Source organism: Glycine max, chromosome 1 (assembly GCF_000004515.6).
Source record: "Glycine max cultivar Williams 82 chromosome 1, Glycine_max_v4.0, whole genome shotgun sequence".
NCBI lineage: Eukaryota > Viridiplantae > Streptophyta > Magnoliopsida > Fabales > Fabaceae > Glycine > Glycine max.
The window spans coordinates 923574-938900 of NC_016088.4; the positions used below are offsets into that span (position 1 = coordinate 923574).

The following is a 15327-nucleotide window of genomic DNA, read 5'->3' on the forward strand; positions in this document are numbered from 1 at the left end:
ATCAACTTTTTAATCTCAGCAATGAGTATCAAGCCCGAAGCACCACATTTTTTGCTGTCAATACTAATGGTAATTTGCTTACCTAAAAAAAATATTAATGATAATTTATAGCTGGATTTTTGGGTAATTGAAAAAATACCTAGCATTCTTCTTTTGTCACTTTTTCGGCATTCGTAATTGGATTGTTCACGTTAATAGAATAAATTGTTTCTTTATTAGTATAAAATAAATTATTTAGTCTTTAAATAAAGGTTGAAATATAATTTTGATCCTCCTTCTAATTTTTAGATTTTGTAATTTTAATCCTTCCGTCTTAAAATTGAGATATTTACTTCCTTTATTCATGATGTTGATATTTAAGTCTAAATAAAATTACTCTCCAATCCTTTTCAATTAATCTTCTTGGCAGCATCCTTCATCATCCAATTTTCTCAGCATTGTTCCCACCTCTGTTTCTTGAACATCTCCTTTGTTCCCATCCTCCTTTCCCTTCCATCTATCTCTAAATCCCCACAACCCAAACAGTGAAAACCGTTTGCAACACAAAAGAAAACCCAAGAAAATATAGAATGTAATGCGTCGCGATGAGAGATGACAGAATATAATGCAAACTCGCCATTAGGGTGAGGAAAGTGGAACCTCGGCAAGGTTTCGAAACCTCCATTATTGCAAAGACATGAAACGTGAGAAGAAGCTGGAGAGAGGTTATGGTGAAGTTTCGAAACCTTAGGCTTGAACATTTTCATTTCTCCTTCTTTGACTAAAAAATGAACCTGCTAATTTTGTTGAGGTTCAACCTGTCAAAAAATAAAATCATTAATTTATTAATCGTAATTTCTCGCCAAGAACCAGCGATATTGGGTTGACAATGTTTGACTTGCGATGTTGAAATTGAGGTTCTGGAATGTTTATAATTGTTGAAATTTAGATTATGGAATGTTTCACAATTTCTCTATGTTTATATGGAGGAAGGTAATTGGGTGTGGAGTAATCACCCTCACTGGAGATGGCGTCCATGATGCCAATGACTTCGCCGGAGGCAAGCTTGGTGGTGACTATGGAGTTGGGTTTGAGAAGGCGGGCATAAAGAACATTTAAAGGAATTTTTTTTTAAAACAGAGGGATTAAATATTTCAATTTAAAATTGGGGATCAAAATTACATATTGTGAAAATAAGGGAACTAAAAGTGCATTTTAGGCTAAAATAAATGGCTTATTCAAGCAATGCCTCTAAGATTAACAAAGTTGCACAAATAAATAATTTCATTTCATTTACAAGATCAAGATCAAGCTGAAGTAGTTTGTGGGGGGAAATTACAATGCAGCACAAATAAATAGACCATTAATTTTGAAATTATAAAAACAAATAATAACTAATTGTAAATACTTCTCTGTATTACCATGGTGTCAGTGATTGTGTTTTGGCACGAGCTGAAAACAAGCCAACAAATTAGCAAAGGCAAAAGAATCACTCCTGTACAATTTATACTTTTGAGCATTATTGATGATAAAGCATCATATTTCCTAGAGTTGATCAGTAAGTGTATAATGCATACCGTACCACCTTTACCTGAATCACATCCTCAAAAACTAGGCCAGGGTTTCACAACACATAACGAACAAACTTCAAATTTATATTGGGTGGAAAGGCGTGGCATATCAGAGTAGTGGTTACTTGTCAATTGTTAGAGCTTCTTAGGTAAGTTGTAATTCTTCTTAAGGAACTTTGCAGCTGCCTCATCATTCCTATTACACAAGACTCGCAAAAGTGTGTTCGGTTCTGTTGGACTCCATTGATCTGCTGTTGGAGGCAATGGAAGCCGGGATTTGGCTGTAGAACCGTACATTTCCATAGTAAGTTGACTGAACTGCTGAATTATGTGCTCAGTATCAGCACGAAACAAGGGAAGTACACCTTTGACAGTGGTAGAATGCTTTTCTATCAATTCAGCTGGCAATCCATCTCCATTGGACCAGAACAAGCCAGTCAGAAACTTGAAATCTTCCTCTATAATAACAGAATCTTGCAGAGAGAAAGCACGTGATGGACCTCCGGCTAACAAAACCAACAGAAACCCATCAAAAGAAGCCTGCATTACTTTAACAATTACACGTGTTCTAACTTTATCATGCACTGTAGATGATACAATCTCCAAGTATTGCTCAAGCTCCTGAAGAAAAGGCTCAATCCTAGCAGATGCAACTTCTCCAACATAAAGGCCATCCCAAATAACATGCCAGAGTTCATGGAAAACGATTTTGTATGCTATGCACTCGCAGAGTTGATGGATGCCTTCCACAGCAGCAGATGCGGAAAGCTTGAACTTCAAGCTCACCCCATTTGCTATATCCGCATTAGTGGATCTAGAACTGCTGAGATTGGCAACTATCCTCTTTTCCAAAACCCCTAATTCCATGCGAATGCGCTGCATAGTATTGATGCGAACACACATCTGGGTTATATCAATTGAGTTGTCTCCAATAGTGGTTCCGACATGGGCTTTCCTCCTCTGAGTCACTTGTGACTTTTCTTTTTTCTTAAATACACCAGTTTTTGATGTTGTTGAACACCTAGTCAATGCAGGCAAAGTTGGGATGAAGCTACTACGGCTACCTACAGATAAAAAAAAGGGAAATCCTGGTCACACAATGATTGAATAACTAACTAACTTGGTAAACCAAATGCTATGTAATAAATATGTACCACAGCCAGATGTGGCTTTCAAAATGTACTGTTGCAGAGATTTGTCGAGACCAGACATCAATTCAGGAAGCAAATCTGCATGCATGGGTATAGGTAACAGAAAGAAAGCCTCCAGAGTGTCATCTATGATTCGTAGAACTTCAACAGCAGAAGGAGCAAAACCCTCTTTATTTTCCCCAGGATTCCATACCTATAGAATGCAATGGTGAAGTTAAAAATTAAATTAACACTTTTAAAGTTGCCAACTACCAACAAAGTAATGGTAGTATCTTACAAATATTTTAAAAGATCTTAAAAAATAAAGAGAAAGAGATATTTGTTTGATAGAAAGAAAAAAAAAATACTATGTTAACTTGATTAAATTAAGGACTACAAGTTCTGGCATACCTCTTGTCGCACATTTCTGTCAACCCATTCCCCCAATCTATCTACTCTAATATTTATCCATGACTTAACCAGGGTAGCAATAACAGCTTCAGCCTCGTAAGGTTGCATCTCCCTTATAATGGATTTTCCACCATCTTCACTGTCAACAGAATCTTCCACTGCTATCTGCACCAGATCTTTCTCCAATTTGTCAGCAGCTATCAGCACTTCTATAGCATCAGGTGTCAACTCATTAATACCCTTAACATACTTCTTCAACTCATTTCCATAACACACATGGAGGGTAGCAACAGCAACACCAGTAGCAAGAGGATGCCATCTCTTAAGTTTGGGACTAAATATTGCTTTCTCATTAATAGCCAGTTCAATAATATCTCGTGCAAGGACAGAAAGAATGGGAAAGGCTTTATTCTGTTTTCTAGATGGATGCTTGCTGAGATCCAGTTTCTCCAATTTCTGTGGTAAAGGAGATTAAAAAGAATTAGGTCATACTGATGCAACCACATTAGAAAATTAGCTTTGTAAAGTAAAGTATATAAAAATGAAAATCCAAATGGAGAACGTTGACACATTAAACATAGCAGGAGCAGAAAGAAGTTTTAGCTTATAAATTATCCTCACACATTACAGAAGTCCTAAGCTCTTGCAATGCATAAAAAAGAACTAATACCAACTTTCTAAACACAAAGGAAAAGTTGAGCAAAAGTATTTTTAGAAGTCAATACTGTCAGAGCAAAGCAGCTGATTTCATCCAGCTTCAGTCAGTGATATCAAAAGTATACCATATACAAACATGTCACAATTTGTCATATATCTGCACCATCTAAAAGAGAGTATTCATATTAAAGGGAGCTTGAATGAAGGAACTTGCCTGAATGAAAACAGCACGCAAAGATGATCTAATATAATTATCAACTCTAGTGTAGTCCACATCATCTTTTTTCTTCCGATTGTAGTCATGAGAGATATCTTCTAATATCTTTGCTGATAATACTGCAAGAGAAACAACACTTTCCATTGATTCAATATTACCATTATGGAAAGTATGATGGTATGCTAGGAGACCTTTCTCTGCCCAACTTAATATCAAACTCAACGTGTTCCTCAAAATTTTTGAGTAAATAGGATCTTTTGAGCCTCCAGTATCTTTCCCAACTTCTGCCAATAGATTACTGGATGCAAACAGAAGGTCATTCTCCACTTGGCCAGTGACAACATACCGATGAAATAAGATCCATGCGAAACAAATATTATGCAGCATCTCATTGATTCCAAGCATAACCCAGGTCTTCTTAATGAGTTCTAAGACCTCATCAACCTCTTCTATCACAGAAGATTCTGCATGAAGATCAAAACAAGCTTCTAAAAGAGTTTGGTAGATCCAGAGGTTCAGTGGAAAACCATCAGCCCAATGGCATGTCTCAGAAATAGACCCATCAGATGATCTGCAAGCAAGAGACATAACAACAGTTCGAAAGGTTTGCATTGATTCACCGTTCTTTCCAATATCCATGGGTTTCTCAAATGCTCTGTGGATTATGTGCTGGAGGCTCTGTGCAGAAGGGTCCGACTTATCTAAGGGAAGGTGAGGATGCAAGAGGAGTCCTGCTTCAAGAACCTTCAAATTTCTCCTCAACCAAGCCTCATACTCTTGTTGAGTGGGAAAATCTAAACTCCTGAACAGTTGTATCAGCTCTAGTGGAAGAACCACTGACTCCATGCGTTTTCCAAGCTATTTCATGAACAGAGACCTAGTCAGTTATGATTGTGATTAAACAGATGTAAGAAGGAATCATAATGCAGATGTTCAAACTTCACATTTTGGTCCACATGTTTCAATCCAACTAATAGAGAAAGGAATGAAGTGAAATTAACCCTTTTGTAAGGGTAGGAAATATATCCCACTTAATGGTCACCAAACAAAAAATAAAAAAAGTGAAATACAGTTACAATAATAATACTATATGCAATCAATGATAGTTCATGTTTATTAGCTTCCTGTCATTATCTTCATATAGTTCTAAATTACAGTTGCAGTTGTGTTATGGTTTGATTACTGTAACTGTGGGTGTTGCAGCAACTGTCATGTGGACAGTAGCCACATTTTTTTTCACTTTTGCAATTATAAATTCTTTTTATAAAGAAAAGCAATAGCCCAGTGGTCAGCAATTTGAAATCATGATTAATCACATTAATTATCTGACATATTAATAAAGTACACATAGGGCTGAAAATCAGGTAAGCAGTAAGCTAAATCACATTATGGCTGACTTGGGCCTGTTCATTAACTTTGGAGTAAAATTGGGCCAGCCCAATAATTTTTTATTAAATAATTTCAATTTTATAGCAGAGTAATTACATTAATGTCTCTAGAGATTGCATGAAATGACACTTCACCTGGATTTACATATAAAATTATACTCCATCTTGTTAACCTTCAGTAATCAAATCCATTAAAATTGGATGGAATGTTTTTCATAACTCAACAACTAACTGTTGTTTATGATAGCTTTACAACATGAGCTAAGCCTGATGGAAAAAAATAGATTATTCATTGCCAATCATTCCTCACGACTAGTGTCTGAGATACAATTAAATACTAATCTCTTTGTGATCATGACAGATACAGACTTCCCACGGCTACAATCCTTGGCATTGAGAGCAAGCATGATTAGAATTTAGAAATAAGACCTTGCAGCTAGATCAGTGCAATCAATGACTTTGAATCAAATCAGCGCTTTTTGAAAAGCTGCTATATGGAATGGTATCCACTACTTACAAATAAAGACTTAGCTATGTCACCAGACATTATTAGACACCGAAGATAGGATGCATCAAGCATTTTTTCTACCCATCATGAGCAACAACTAGTGATGAACACTACATTTTTGTCATCAGGTTTAACACAAGTCACAAAGCTATCGAAAGCAAACGACTTATATCATTGCTTGAAACTAAAGTAAAACATTCCATCCAATTTTAACACATTCTGTTAGTCAAAATAAGTCAAACAAAGTGTCATTCACTCATTTGGAAAATCTGAATCGGGTAAAAAATAAAGATGCACAAAACTTCAACCGCAAGGCAAGTACTTAAGCAAAAATCAATTGACGAGCCCAAATTGAACACCCCAACCTTAAAATTTGAAAAAGCACACTCCAAACCATTTCTCACTGCTACTATATTTTTTTCTTCTTTCCAAATTTCCAACTTTTAATAACTCCTTAAATTTTAGAGTAATCAGTGTATACACTTACACGGTCCTCCAATCACAACAGACTAAATGCAAATTCAATAAGTTAGTTATATTTCTCGATAAGTCATATCTGAATTCTGATTGGATGACCGTGTAAAAAAAATTTAAGCTATTGGTGCGTATAAATTAAACTCTTAAATTTCGTAATTAGCCAAAGTCCAACGAAACTTCAAACCTGGCCTGCAGCAATTCTGAGCAGTGCTCTTCTAATTCTGGTATCACTCTGCTCCGAAATCCTCATCTGCACTCTCACCAACTCCCCCGTCGTCGCGGCGCGCTTGCTGCTTCCCCTCGACGACGACGTTTTGAGCCCCAGCGCCCTCTTCACCTTGCTCGCCGCCGTCGAAGTCAGCGACCGGTGCAACGACGGCGCCGGCGCCGCCCTATCCCGATCCCCCCTCTCCGACTGCGATATGAAAGTCAGCGGCTTCGGCCCCGAACTCCGGCACGCCCCCACGAGGATCTCGTAGGCCGTCTCCCGGAGCTCCGATTCGGAGAAACTCGAACCCGCGTCGCCGAACGGAGCTCCGGGAAGATCCTCAACCGAGTGAACCGGCATGCCGGCGCTTTGATTGTGCCTCTTTGCGGACATTGCTCGCTGACCCAGATAAGAAAATTGATGTGGGGTTGGGCAAGTTTGAAACTTTTTTGAAGCGCGTGAAGTGGGGATTTTGGTGTCAGAGAAAGTGTTTAGTTTGTGTCTGTCTGTTAGTTATTCTTGCTTGACTTTGAAGATAGCAGGGTGGGCCACACCAGACCAGAGTGAGAGAGGAGAGAGAGAGAGAGCGTCGTCGTAGAAGTTGAAGGAGGAGAGAGAGAGCGTCGTGGTGGCGGTGGTTGTAATGTAGAGTGTGGAGTGTGGACATCACAAGGGAATAAAGGGGAAAACTAAATTGCGACTTTTCGGTTGAGACATATGCTTATCTATTTTTTTTAATGATTTAACTTGCTGGATATGATAAGATCACCCTGTTTCTATTATTGATTTCTTTTTTATGTTAAAAGGTGGAAAATATCTATCATAAAAATCATGATTGATCTCTAATGTGAATTGTGATTAATACTCCCTCCAAAATAATAATTGTCATAGTTATTTTACATTAAGAATAAATAAATGAAAGAAAGTATTAATTATATTAAGTTAATCTTAAATTATTATTAATTTATTTAAAACTTAAAATGATAATTATTTTAAAATAATTTTTTTATATTATGGAATGGAAGAAATAATAATTTTTAATTTGATGTCTCTTTTCGGTCTTAAATTTTCTTAGGGATAGATTCAGAATTCAATTAATAGAGGTTGGAATTTTTTTCTTTTTTTATAATTATTTTAATTTAATATATAATTTCTAATAAACAATTAATTAATACATAAATAATAAGTTCAGAAAAATATTACTTATTTTATGCATATATTTTAGAGAAAATATATTAATATGTACTATCATCACAAACATTCCAGAAACCTCACCAATATTATAATGAAGTATTAGCAAAAAGAGTTCACAACATTAGCCTAGAGTAGGCACAAAAATCGATTGGAGTAAAAGATGCATGGTTTACTTATTTGTACAATGATACAAACTTTAAACATGCATTTTCTAAACATGAAAAATTTAAATAGTAAACAATCACCACAACAACTATAAAGATGGAAGCAAAATACAAGAAATGAAAGACAAACAATGATCATGAAATAAAGATAAAATAAATAAATTATCTAAACATGAGCAAGTTGTAAAGAAACCACAAATAATATTACTCATCACATGTCAAATAATACAAGTACAATAAGATCAACATCTATTCTTGACCAGCTAACTAACTGTTAGTGACATTACCCCAAGTTAGTACAATACTTATTATCACACACTATCTTATAATATTACATATTTACAGTCATTTACTTTACTGATACTAAATGTATATCTTTTTCAATCAGAAAACAATACAAATACTATGGAAGTAGAAATGTTACATGGTCAATCTATGGACATGATTAATAGTGAAGGCATAATGATTGTCTGCATAATGATTGTCTTTAATACTGTTTTATGTTAATTTTATTATTACCTTATCATCACAACTATGAAAACATAATTAACCATTGATTATCCTATTTTTTTAGTAGTTTTAATTTTAATCGTGTTTTGACTCATTTTAGACCGTTTATCTAAATAATGCATTTTGACTTCTCTTTGAATTTCAAATAGTAAAAATTAACTAATAAATACTTCTCTATGTCAATGTAGACATGAGAAAAATATTTTATATATAAGTTTTTTGTAAAATAGAAAATCCATATTATTTTTGTTCTAAATTAAATATAATGTTACTTTTTTAAAATGATGCAAAGTTACAATATAGATTCCAACAAACACATAATTGTGCTCAAAATTTTCAAAAGTGTAAGAATAGTCAAATTTAAATTGTCTAGCTAATCCGAGTACATGTACATGTTGCTATGATTGTTTTACAATGAATCACTAGATGTGTGTCAATAAATATATAAATACATTTTATATATACACTTGTCATGAATTTAAATTTTTTAAAATTATAATATATAATATTTAGTAAATATGTAGAATAAGTTATTGTTGATTTAAATTTTTTTATTAGACAATTAATCAATTAAAATTATACATGTGTATGTTTCTTAATAATAAAATATATTTGTATGAATTGATTTAAATTTTACTTGCAAATTAAAAAAAAACATAGTGACTTTTTATTAGTTATTTTACAAAAATTTACTTTTAACAAAATTTATTATATTTTAAAATATATCTTTAATCGAATATTTTTTACTTTTTTACTTTCATAAAAAAAAAATATCATATCAATTTATACGATTCTTATGTATTATAATTGATTTAATTGTTTTTATTGAAAATAAAAACAAAATAAAACAAATATAAAATATGCATGAATTAAATTATTTAGTGAGAATAAATATAGAGACAAAACGTGACATATCTCATAGAATAAAATATAAAATATTATATCTATCTATCTATATATATATATATATATATATATATATATATATATATATATATATATATATATATATATATATATATATATTTATATTTATATATATATATATATATATATATATATATATATATATATATATATATATTATATTAGTTATTTCTTATAAATTTAAAACATATAGATATGATAATGATCTTGAATACATGGTGATCAAGTATTATCTACATTGGGTTTCTCCTCTTCAGAAGAATGGTTGCCGTAAAAAAAAATATTTATTATTTTAGCCAACATAAAATATTTTATGCCAATATGGTTTCATCATATAAGTTTTTAAGCATAATTTATATATTTTGCAAAATTACCATCTCAATGCAAATAATATTTACTATTTTAATTTCAAAACTCAGAGAAAAAAAATATAAATGCATGTTAAAAAAACTCAATAAATCTTGGCTAAAATATTTTTCTTAATTAAATTAAACTATACAATTTTAATGTAAATAAATTCAATTTTTGTAATGCAAATAATATCGCTGCAAACAATCTTTCTTAAGTTTCTTGCAATGAATCACAAGATGTGTGTTGCTATGATAGAAAGGTGTCATTTACACATGTTAATGCTCCTCATATTTTTTAGACACTTCATAGGAAGGAACACATTTTAGGTAACACATTAGAAGTTACAACCAAAAAGAGAAAGAAAATAGATTTCTAGGTGCAGAAGAAAGAAAACTTCTTTTATAGTTCGAAAAGGGTCAGATAATTAATTTCCGTAAAGTGTAATGAAGTTGTTAAAATAATTAACAGTAAACAATCGTTAGTTAATATGTTTAAATTAAAGAGGCAATAAAATCAATTAATATAATATCTAAAAAGTCAATTAAATAAACTATAATACAATTTAAATTCGATAATAAAAAAAGATCAAAATATGACATTAAACCCATTAACACGAAAAATATTCCAAGTTTAAAACGGTAACTAGAAAATCTCGTAAGTCCAAATAAGCTCAAAATATGATTCTGAAAATATTATGATAAAACTGTAATAAAAAAATTCAAATTAATTGAGTAAAAAGGGGAGAATATGATAATTTGCACTGCATCATAAAATAGTATAACAAATATTTATAGTTTGGTAATATTTATACTAACGCTTTATTTTTATTAGAAGGAAACTTTTGTTTGTTAATGGAGTAACTAAAGCCCAAAAGAAGATGGTCCAGTTGGTAAAGAATGAGTTGATATCTCATTAAAACATGATTGCAGTTGATGTTACAACCCCAAGCCTTACTTTGAACCAGAAAGAAAAAAGAGAAAACAAACGCGTGACGATTCATGCATGCATGATCACTGTATAAATAACAAAATTGTAATAAAAAATTTAAATATTAGAATTATCTTAACCTTAAAATCAAACTGCTAACATCCAAATATAAATAATAAGAATAATATCCTAATTTGTATCTAAAATATATCATAGGAATTAAAAACATAAACAAGATTAATTTCAGCAGAGACATATTCTTATTTTCTTTTCTGCACAGCTACTTCTTTTCTTTACTATCTTCATTGTTATTTTCAGAAGAGCTGGATTCAGCTAGCAGGGCATCCCATTTTTTCATGGTTGCCTTCAGGGCACGAGTCTTCTCTTTGATCAGATCATTATATCTCTTTTCGGCCTGTGGGCAAGAATTAGCACAAGTGAGTCAAGAATTGAACAGTAAAAGAAACTGTTAGAAAATCACAACACCTTAGAGAAAAGGACCCTTTAATTTACCTCACTGTTTGTTCTCTTTTTACCATCCTTATTATCCATCTGAAACTGCTTCTGCTGTTGAAAATTTTGGTTATGAAAATTCGTTAGGAAAAGGACAAACTAAATAAGTGCACGTAGTGATTTTTACACGTACAATTTTTTTTAATGAAGTACAGAAAATGACAAAACTAAAAATGCTAATTATGAAGGCATAAATTTAGACGAAAATTTCTCACGGAAACTATAGTCATGCATGCAAGCATATATATATATATATATATATATTCTATGTTGTTTCTGGAGGGTAAAGAATATTACGAACCAACAAACTGAAGAGCAACTCAACGTGATACGCAGAAGAATAGAAAAACACAAAAAGAGAAGAGAGAAGAGATTTCTTGTTGTGAAAAATAGAAGGAAGAACACCTCTTTTATAATTGAAAAGGGTCAGGTTATATCGATAAGGTGTAATAAATAAAATATGTTTTAAAAAGGCAATAAATTTAATTAAAATATAATTTAATACTGGTAATAAAATATGATTTAAAAGGGAAATAAATAAATTAAAATAAACTTTAATATAATTTAACACGGGTAACAAGGCTGCTGATTAAAATATAACATTAAGGCCATATTTGACACGGAAATAATTAATCCAAGTTAAAAATAATAATTAGAAAATAATCTCATAATTTTTTTTTTTACGGCAACCATTCTTCTGAAGAGGAGAAACCCAATGTAGATAATACTTGATCACCATGTATTCAAGATCATTATCATATCTATATGTTTTAAATTTATAAGAAATAACTAATATAATATATATATATATATATATATATAAATATATATAGATATAATATTTTATATTTTATTCTATGAGATATGTCACGTTTTGTCTCTATATTTATTCTCACTAAATAATTTAATTCATGCATATTTTATATTTGTTTTATTTTGTTTTTATTTTCAATAAAAACAATTAAATCAATTATAATATATAAGAATCATATAAATTGATATGATATATTTTTTGTTGATGAAAGTAAAAAAGTAAAAAATATTCGATTAAAGATATATTTTAAAATATAATAAATTTTGTTAAAAGCAAATTTTTGTAAAACAACTAATAAAAAGTCACTATGTTTTTTTAATTTGCAAAGTAAAATTTAAATCAATTCATACAAATATATTTTATTATTAAGAAACATACACATGTATAATTTTAATTGATTAATTGTTCAATAAAAAAATTTAAATCAACAATAACTTATTCTATATATTTACTAAATATTATATATTATAATTTTAAAAAATTTAAATTCATCACAAGTGTATATATAAAATATATTTATATATTTATTGACATAGCTATTAATATATGTTTATTAAAATTTAAGTAATAAATATTGGATAAGTGGTCTCAATAACTTAAGGGGAAGTGAATTAAGTTTTTAAATTTTTCCATTAACAAACTTTGATCCCTCTTTAAATGATAGACTTTAGAATCCAGGAGAAAAAAAATCAATCAATTGAAGAATGTTCTTTTAATTAAATGTGCAAGACAAAGTAAATTGCAATAAAATAACTCAGATAAGGGAAAAAGAGAAATGCAAACTCGATTTATACTGGTTTGGTCACTTCTCGTGTCTATGTCTAGTCCTCAAGCAATAACTTTGTAAAAAATCTTTTTTACAACTTTTAAAAACCCAAGGAATTTCTTTTCCTTGCGTTCATAAAACTCATAATTCAAGAAACAACCAATATGTGATTACAACTAACTTTCTGATATGAACAGAAAGATTGTTCTCCTTTTTAGAAATTTCTCTTTTTTAGAAATGATAATATAATTTGAAATTCCTAGATGAACTCTCCATAGAGTTGTAAGTGTTTGACAAAAAATTGTTGAGAAAACATTTGATAACGAAATTCTCTTAAAATATCTCTCTTGCTTTATATATATATATATATATTGTTTGATTTGGAATTGAAAAAACATGTTTATGAGTTATAATACAAAATCATACATTTTAATGCATAAAATGAGAAGAAAAGTAAATCATTTTAATTTTAATTCTAACATTCACTGATTAAGTTAGCTGCCTGAATACTATAATAATTCTTACTAATAGTAACTATTAAGTCTAAAGAATTTTTTTTGAATAATCTATCATCATAATAAACTAGACTCTAGATCTGGGAGGTTTATTTATATTTTATATTTATCTATTTATATCATAAATATAATATTTAATATTATTGAAAATATTATATATGTATATATTATATTTAATAAATATAACAATTAGTATCATAAAAAATTTACTTCAAATATTTTTTGTTAAAAAATTTAAACGATAAGAAAATAGTTAATATTTTCATGCACATAGATAATAAATTTTTATTTAATAACATTTTTTAACATATAGATTTATATGATGAAAACTAATACATTTAATAAACATATATTTCCTTCCCTATCAAAATAAGTGTTGTGTTAAATTATTTGACACAAATAAAAAACTAATAAATATATGAAAGAGAATGATAATTTTAAAAAATTAATCTTAATATTAATATTACATTAAAAAAACTAATATTATAGTGAAAAAACAGTTTATATTACATTATAAAACTAATACAACATTAATTTTGGAACAGTTTTTTTTCAAAACGCAGCACTTATAATTATTTTGGGACAAAGTTAGTATTATATTTATTAAATATAATATATGTGAAAAATGTATTTTTATATACTCATTATGTCTCAAAATAAGTGTGGTTTTAAGTTATTTTATATAGATCAACAAAAATTAATAAATAAATTAAAAAACGATAGTTTTATAAAACTAAATTATTATTAGTATTACATTAAAAAAACTAAAATGAAACTTATTATAAATATTAATTTAAAAATTAATTAATATTACATTAAAAATTAAAATCACACTTATGACTTATTTTTCTTTTCAAATGTGACAGATGGTTTGAACAGGATACACACACACTACATATTCAGCAAAAAAAAAAAAGCCAAACTTCTACATTAATTAATACTACATTAATAGAATTAAATACTACATTAATTACTTTATATTTATTATATTTAATAGATATATATTGTATTTAATAATAAAATAATTAATATTATATAAAAATACCCTTTCTTTGTATTTACGTAAATACTAAATTAATTAATAACATTAAGTATTGCACTAAAACTTCTTTATATATACCACATTTATAAGTGTTACATTAATACTTTGTATTTATTATATTTAATTGATACTATTGTATATTTAATAAATACAATAGTTAGTAATATATATTATATAAAAACATTTTTTATATGTATATAAATACTACATTAATAACATTAAAAATGCTATGTTAAAACTTCTTTTTTATCATAATCTATTTCTATATATAAAATATAGATACATGTCTTTAAGGGTTCGTTAATTAGGATTGAAAAATAAGATAAATGAAAATAGGAAAGATGAATGTAAATATGTGTGAAATAAAATTAAAAAAATGTGTTTGGTTTTAAAAAAATAGAATGAAAATAAATAAACATATTGGTGAATTGGAATATGTGATAAATAGTGTGAAAAATGAAAATGGGAAAGATGAATGTAAATATGTGTGAAATAAAATAAAAACAAATGTGTTTGGTTTTAAAAAAATAGAATGAAAATAAATAAACATATTGGTGAATTGGAATATAATCTGTGATAAATAGTGAGAAAGTAACCTACACTTTTATTTTTCTCTCCTTACCAAACACACTCACCTTTTTTTTTTCCCACCTATTTGTTTCCTCAACACCCTAGTTCTTCTCTAGAAAAGACTTTTAAATTTCAAAATGTCTTGGTGAGATTCCCATGGTGCTATTATTTATCGGTACTAGATAATTTGATCCAAATTTTCTTTTGTGGATGGGGAGGAGCTTACCTGGCTCTCGTTTTGATGTCGACGAATGTACAGGTCCATCTATATATCTAACTATATGTGAATGACTATCTATAGATATCTATATATATTATAAGGAAAACATATTTTTAAACTATATATATTTTGGTATACTTGTACATTCCCGCTTTATGTGTGTCCAATATCCGCGTCCATACATAAGCCAATCTTTCTACTCATGTGTGATTGAAGACATACTCAACGACATAAAACACATGCGCGTGCCGTCAAAAACTTTGTACTA

At 29.5% G+C, this 15327-nt stretch overlaps 1 protein-coding gene across 2 annotated transcripts; it reads right to left on the reverse strand.

The window, feature by feature from the left end:
* Window positions 1-1245: 1245 nt before the first annotated feature.
* On the reverse strand, window positions 1246-7251 carry LOC100803214 (protein unc-13 homolog). 2 transcript variants are annotated; one of them, XM_003517598.5, is made up of 5 exons: window positions 6523-7251; window positions 3963-4823; window positions 3092-3547; window positions 2705-2894; window positions 1246-2614 (listed from the first exon to the last, which is right to left on the reverse strand). In XM_003517598.5, the coding sequence occupies exons 1-5, from the start codon at window positions 6937-6939 to the stop codon at window positions 1686-1688; spliced, it is 2853 nt and encodes a 950-aa protein (XP_003517646.1). In that variant the 5' UTR covers window positions 6940-7251; the 3' UTR covers window positions 1246-1685. The 2 variants fall into 2 exon arrangements, with proteins under 2 accessions (XP_003517646.1, XP_014620619.1); XM_014765133.2 differs by having other exon boundaries at window positions 3963-4842; window positions 6523-6656.
* Between the last annotated feature and the right edge of the window lie 8076 nt (window positions 7252-15327).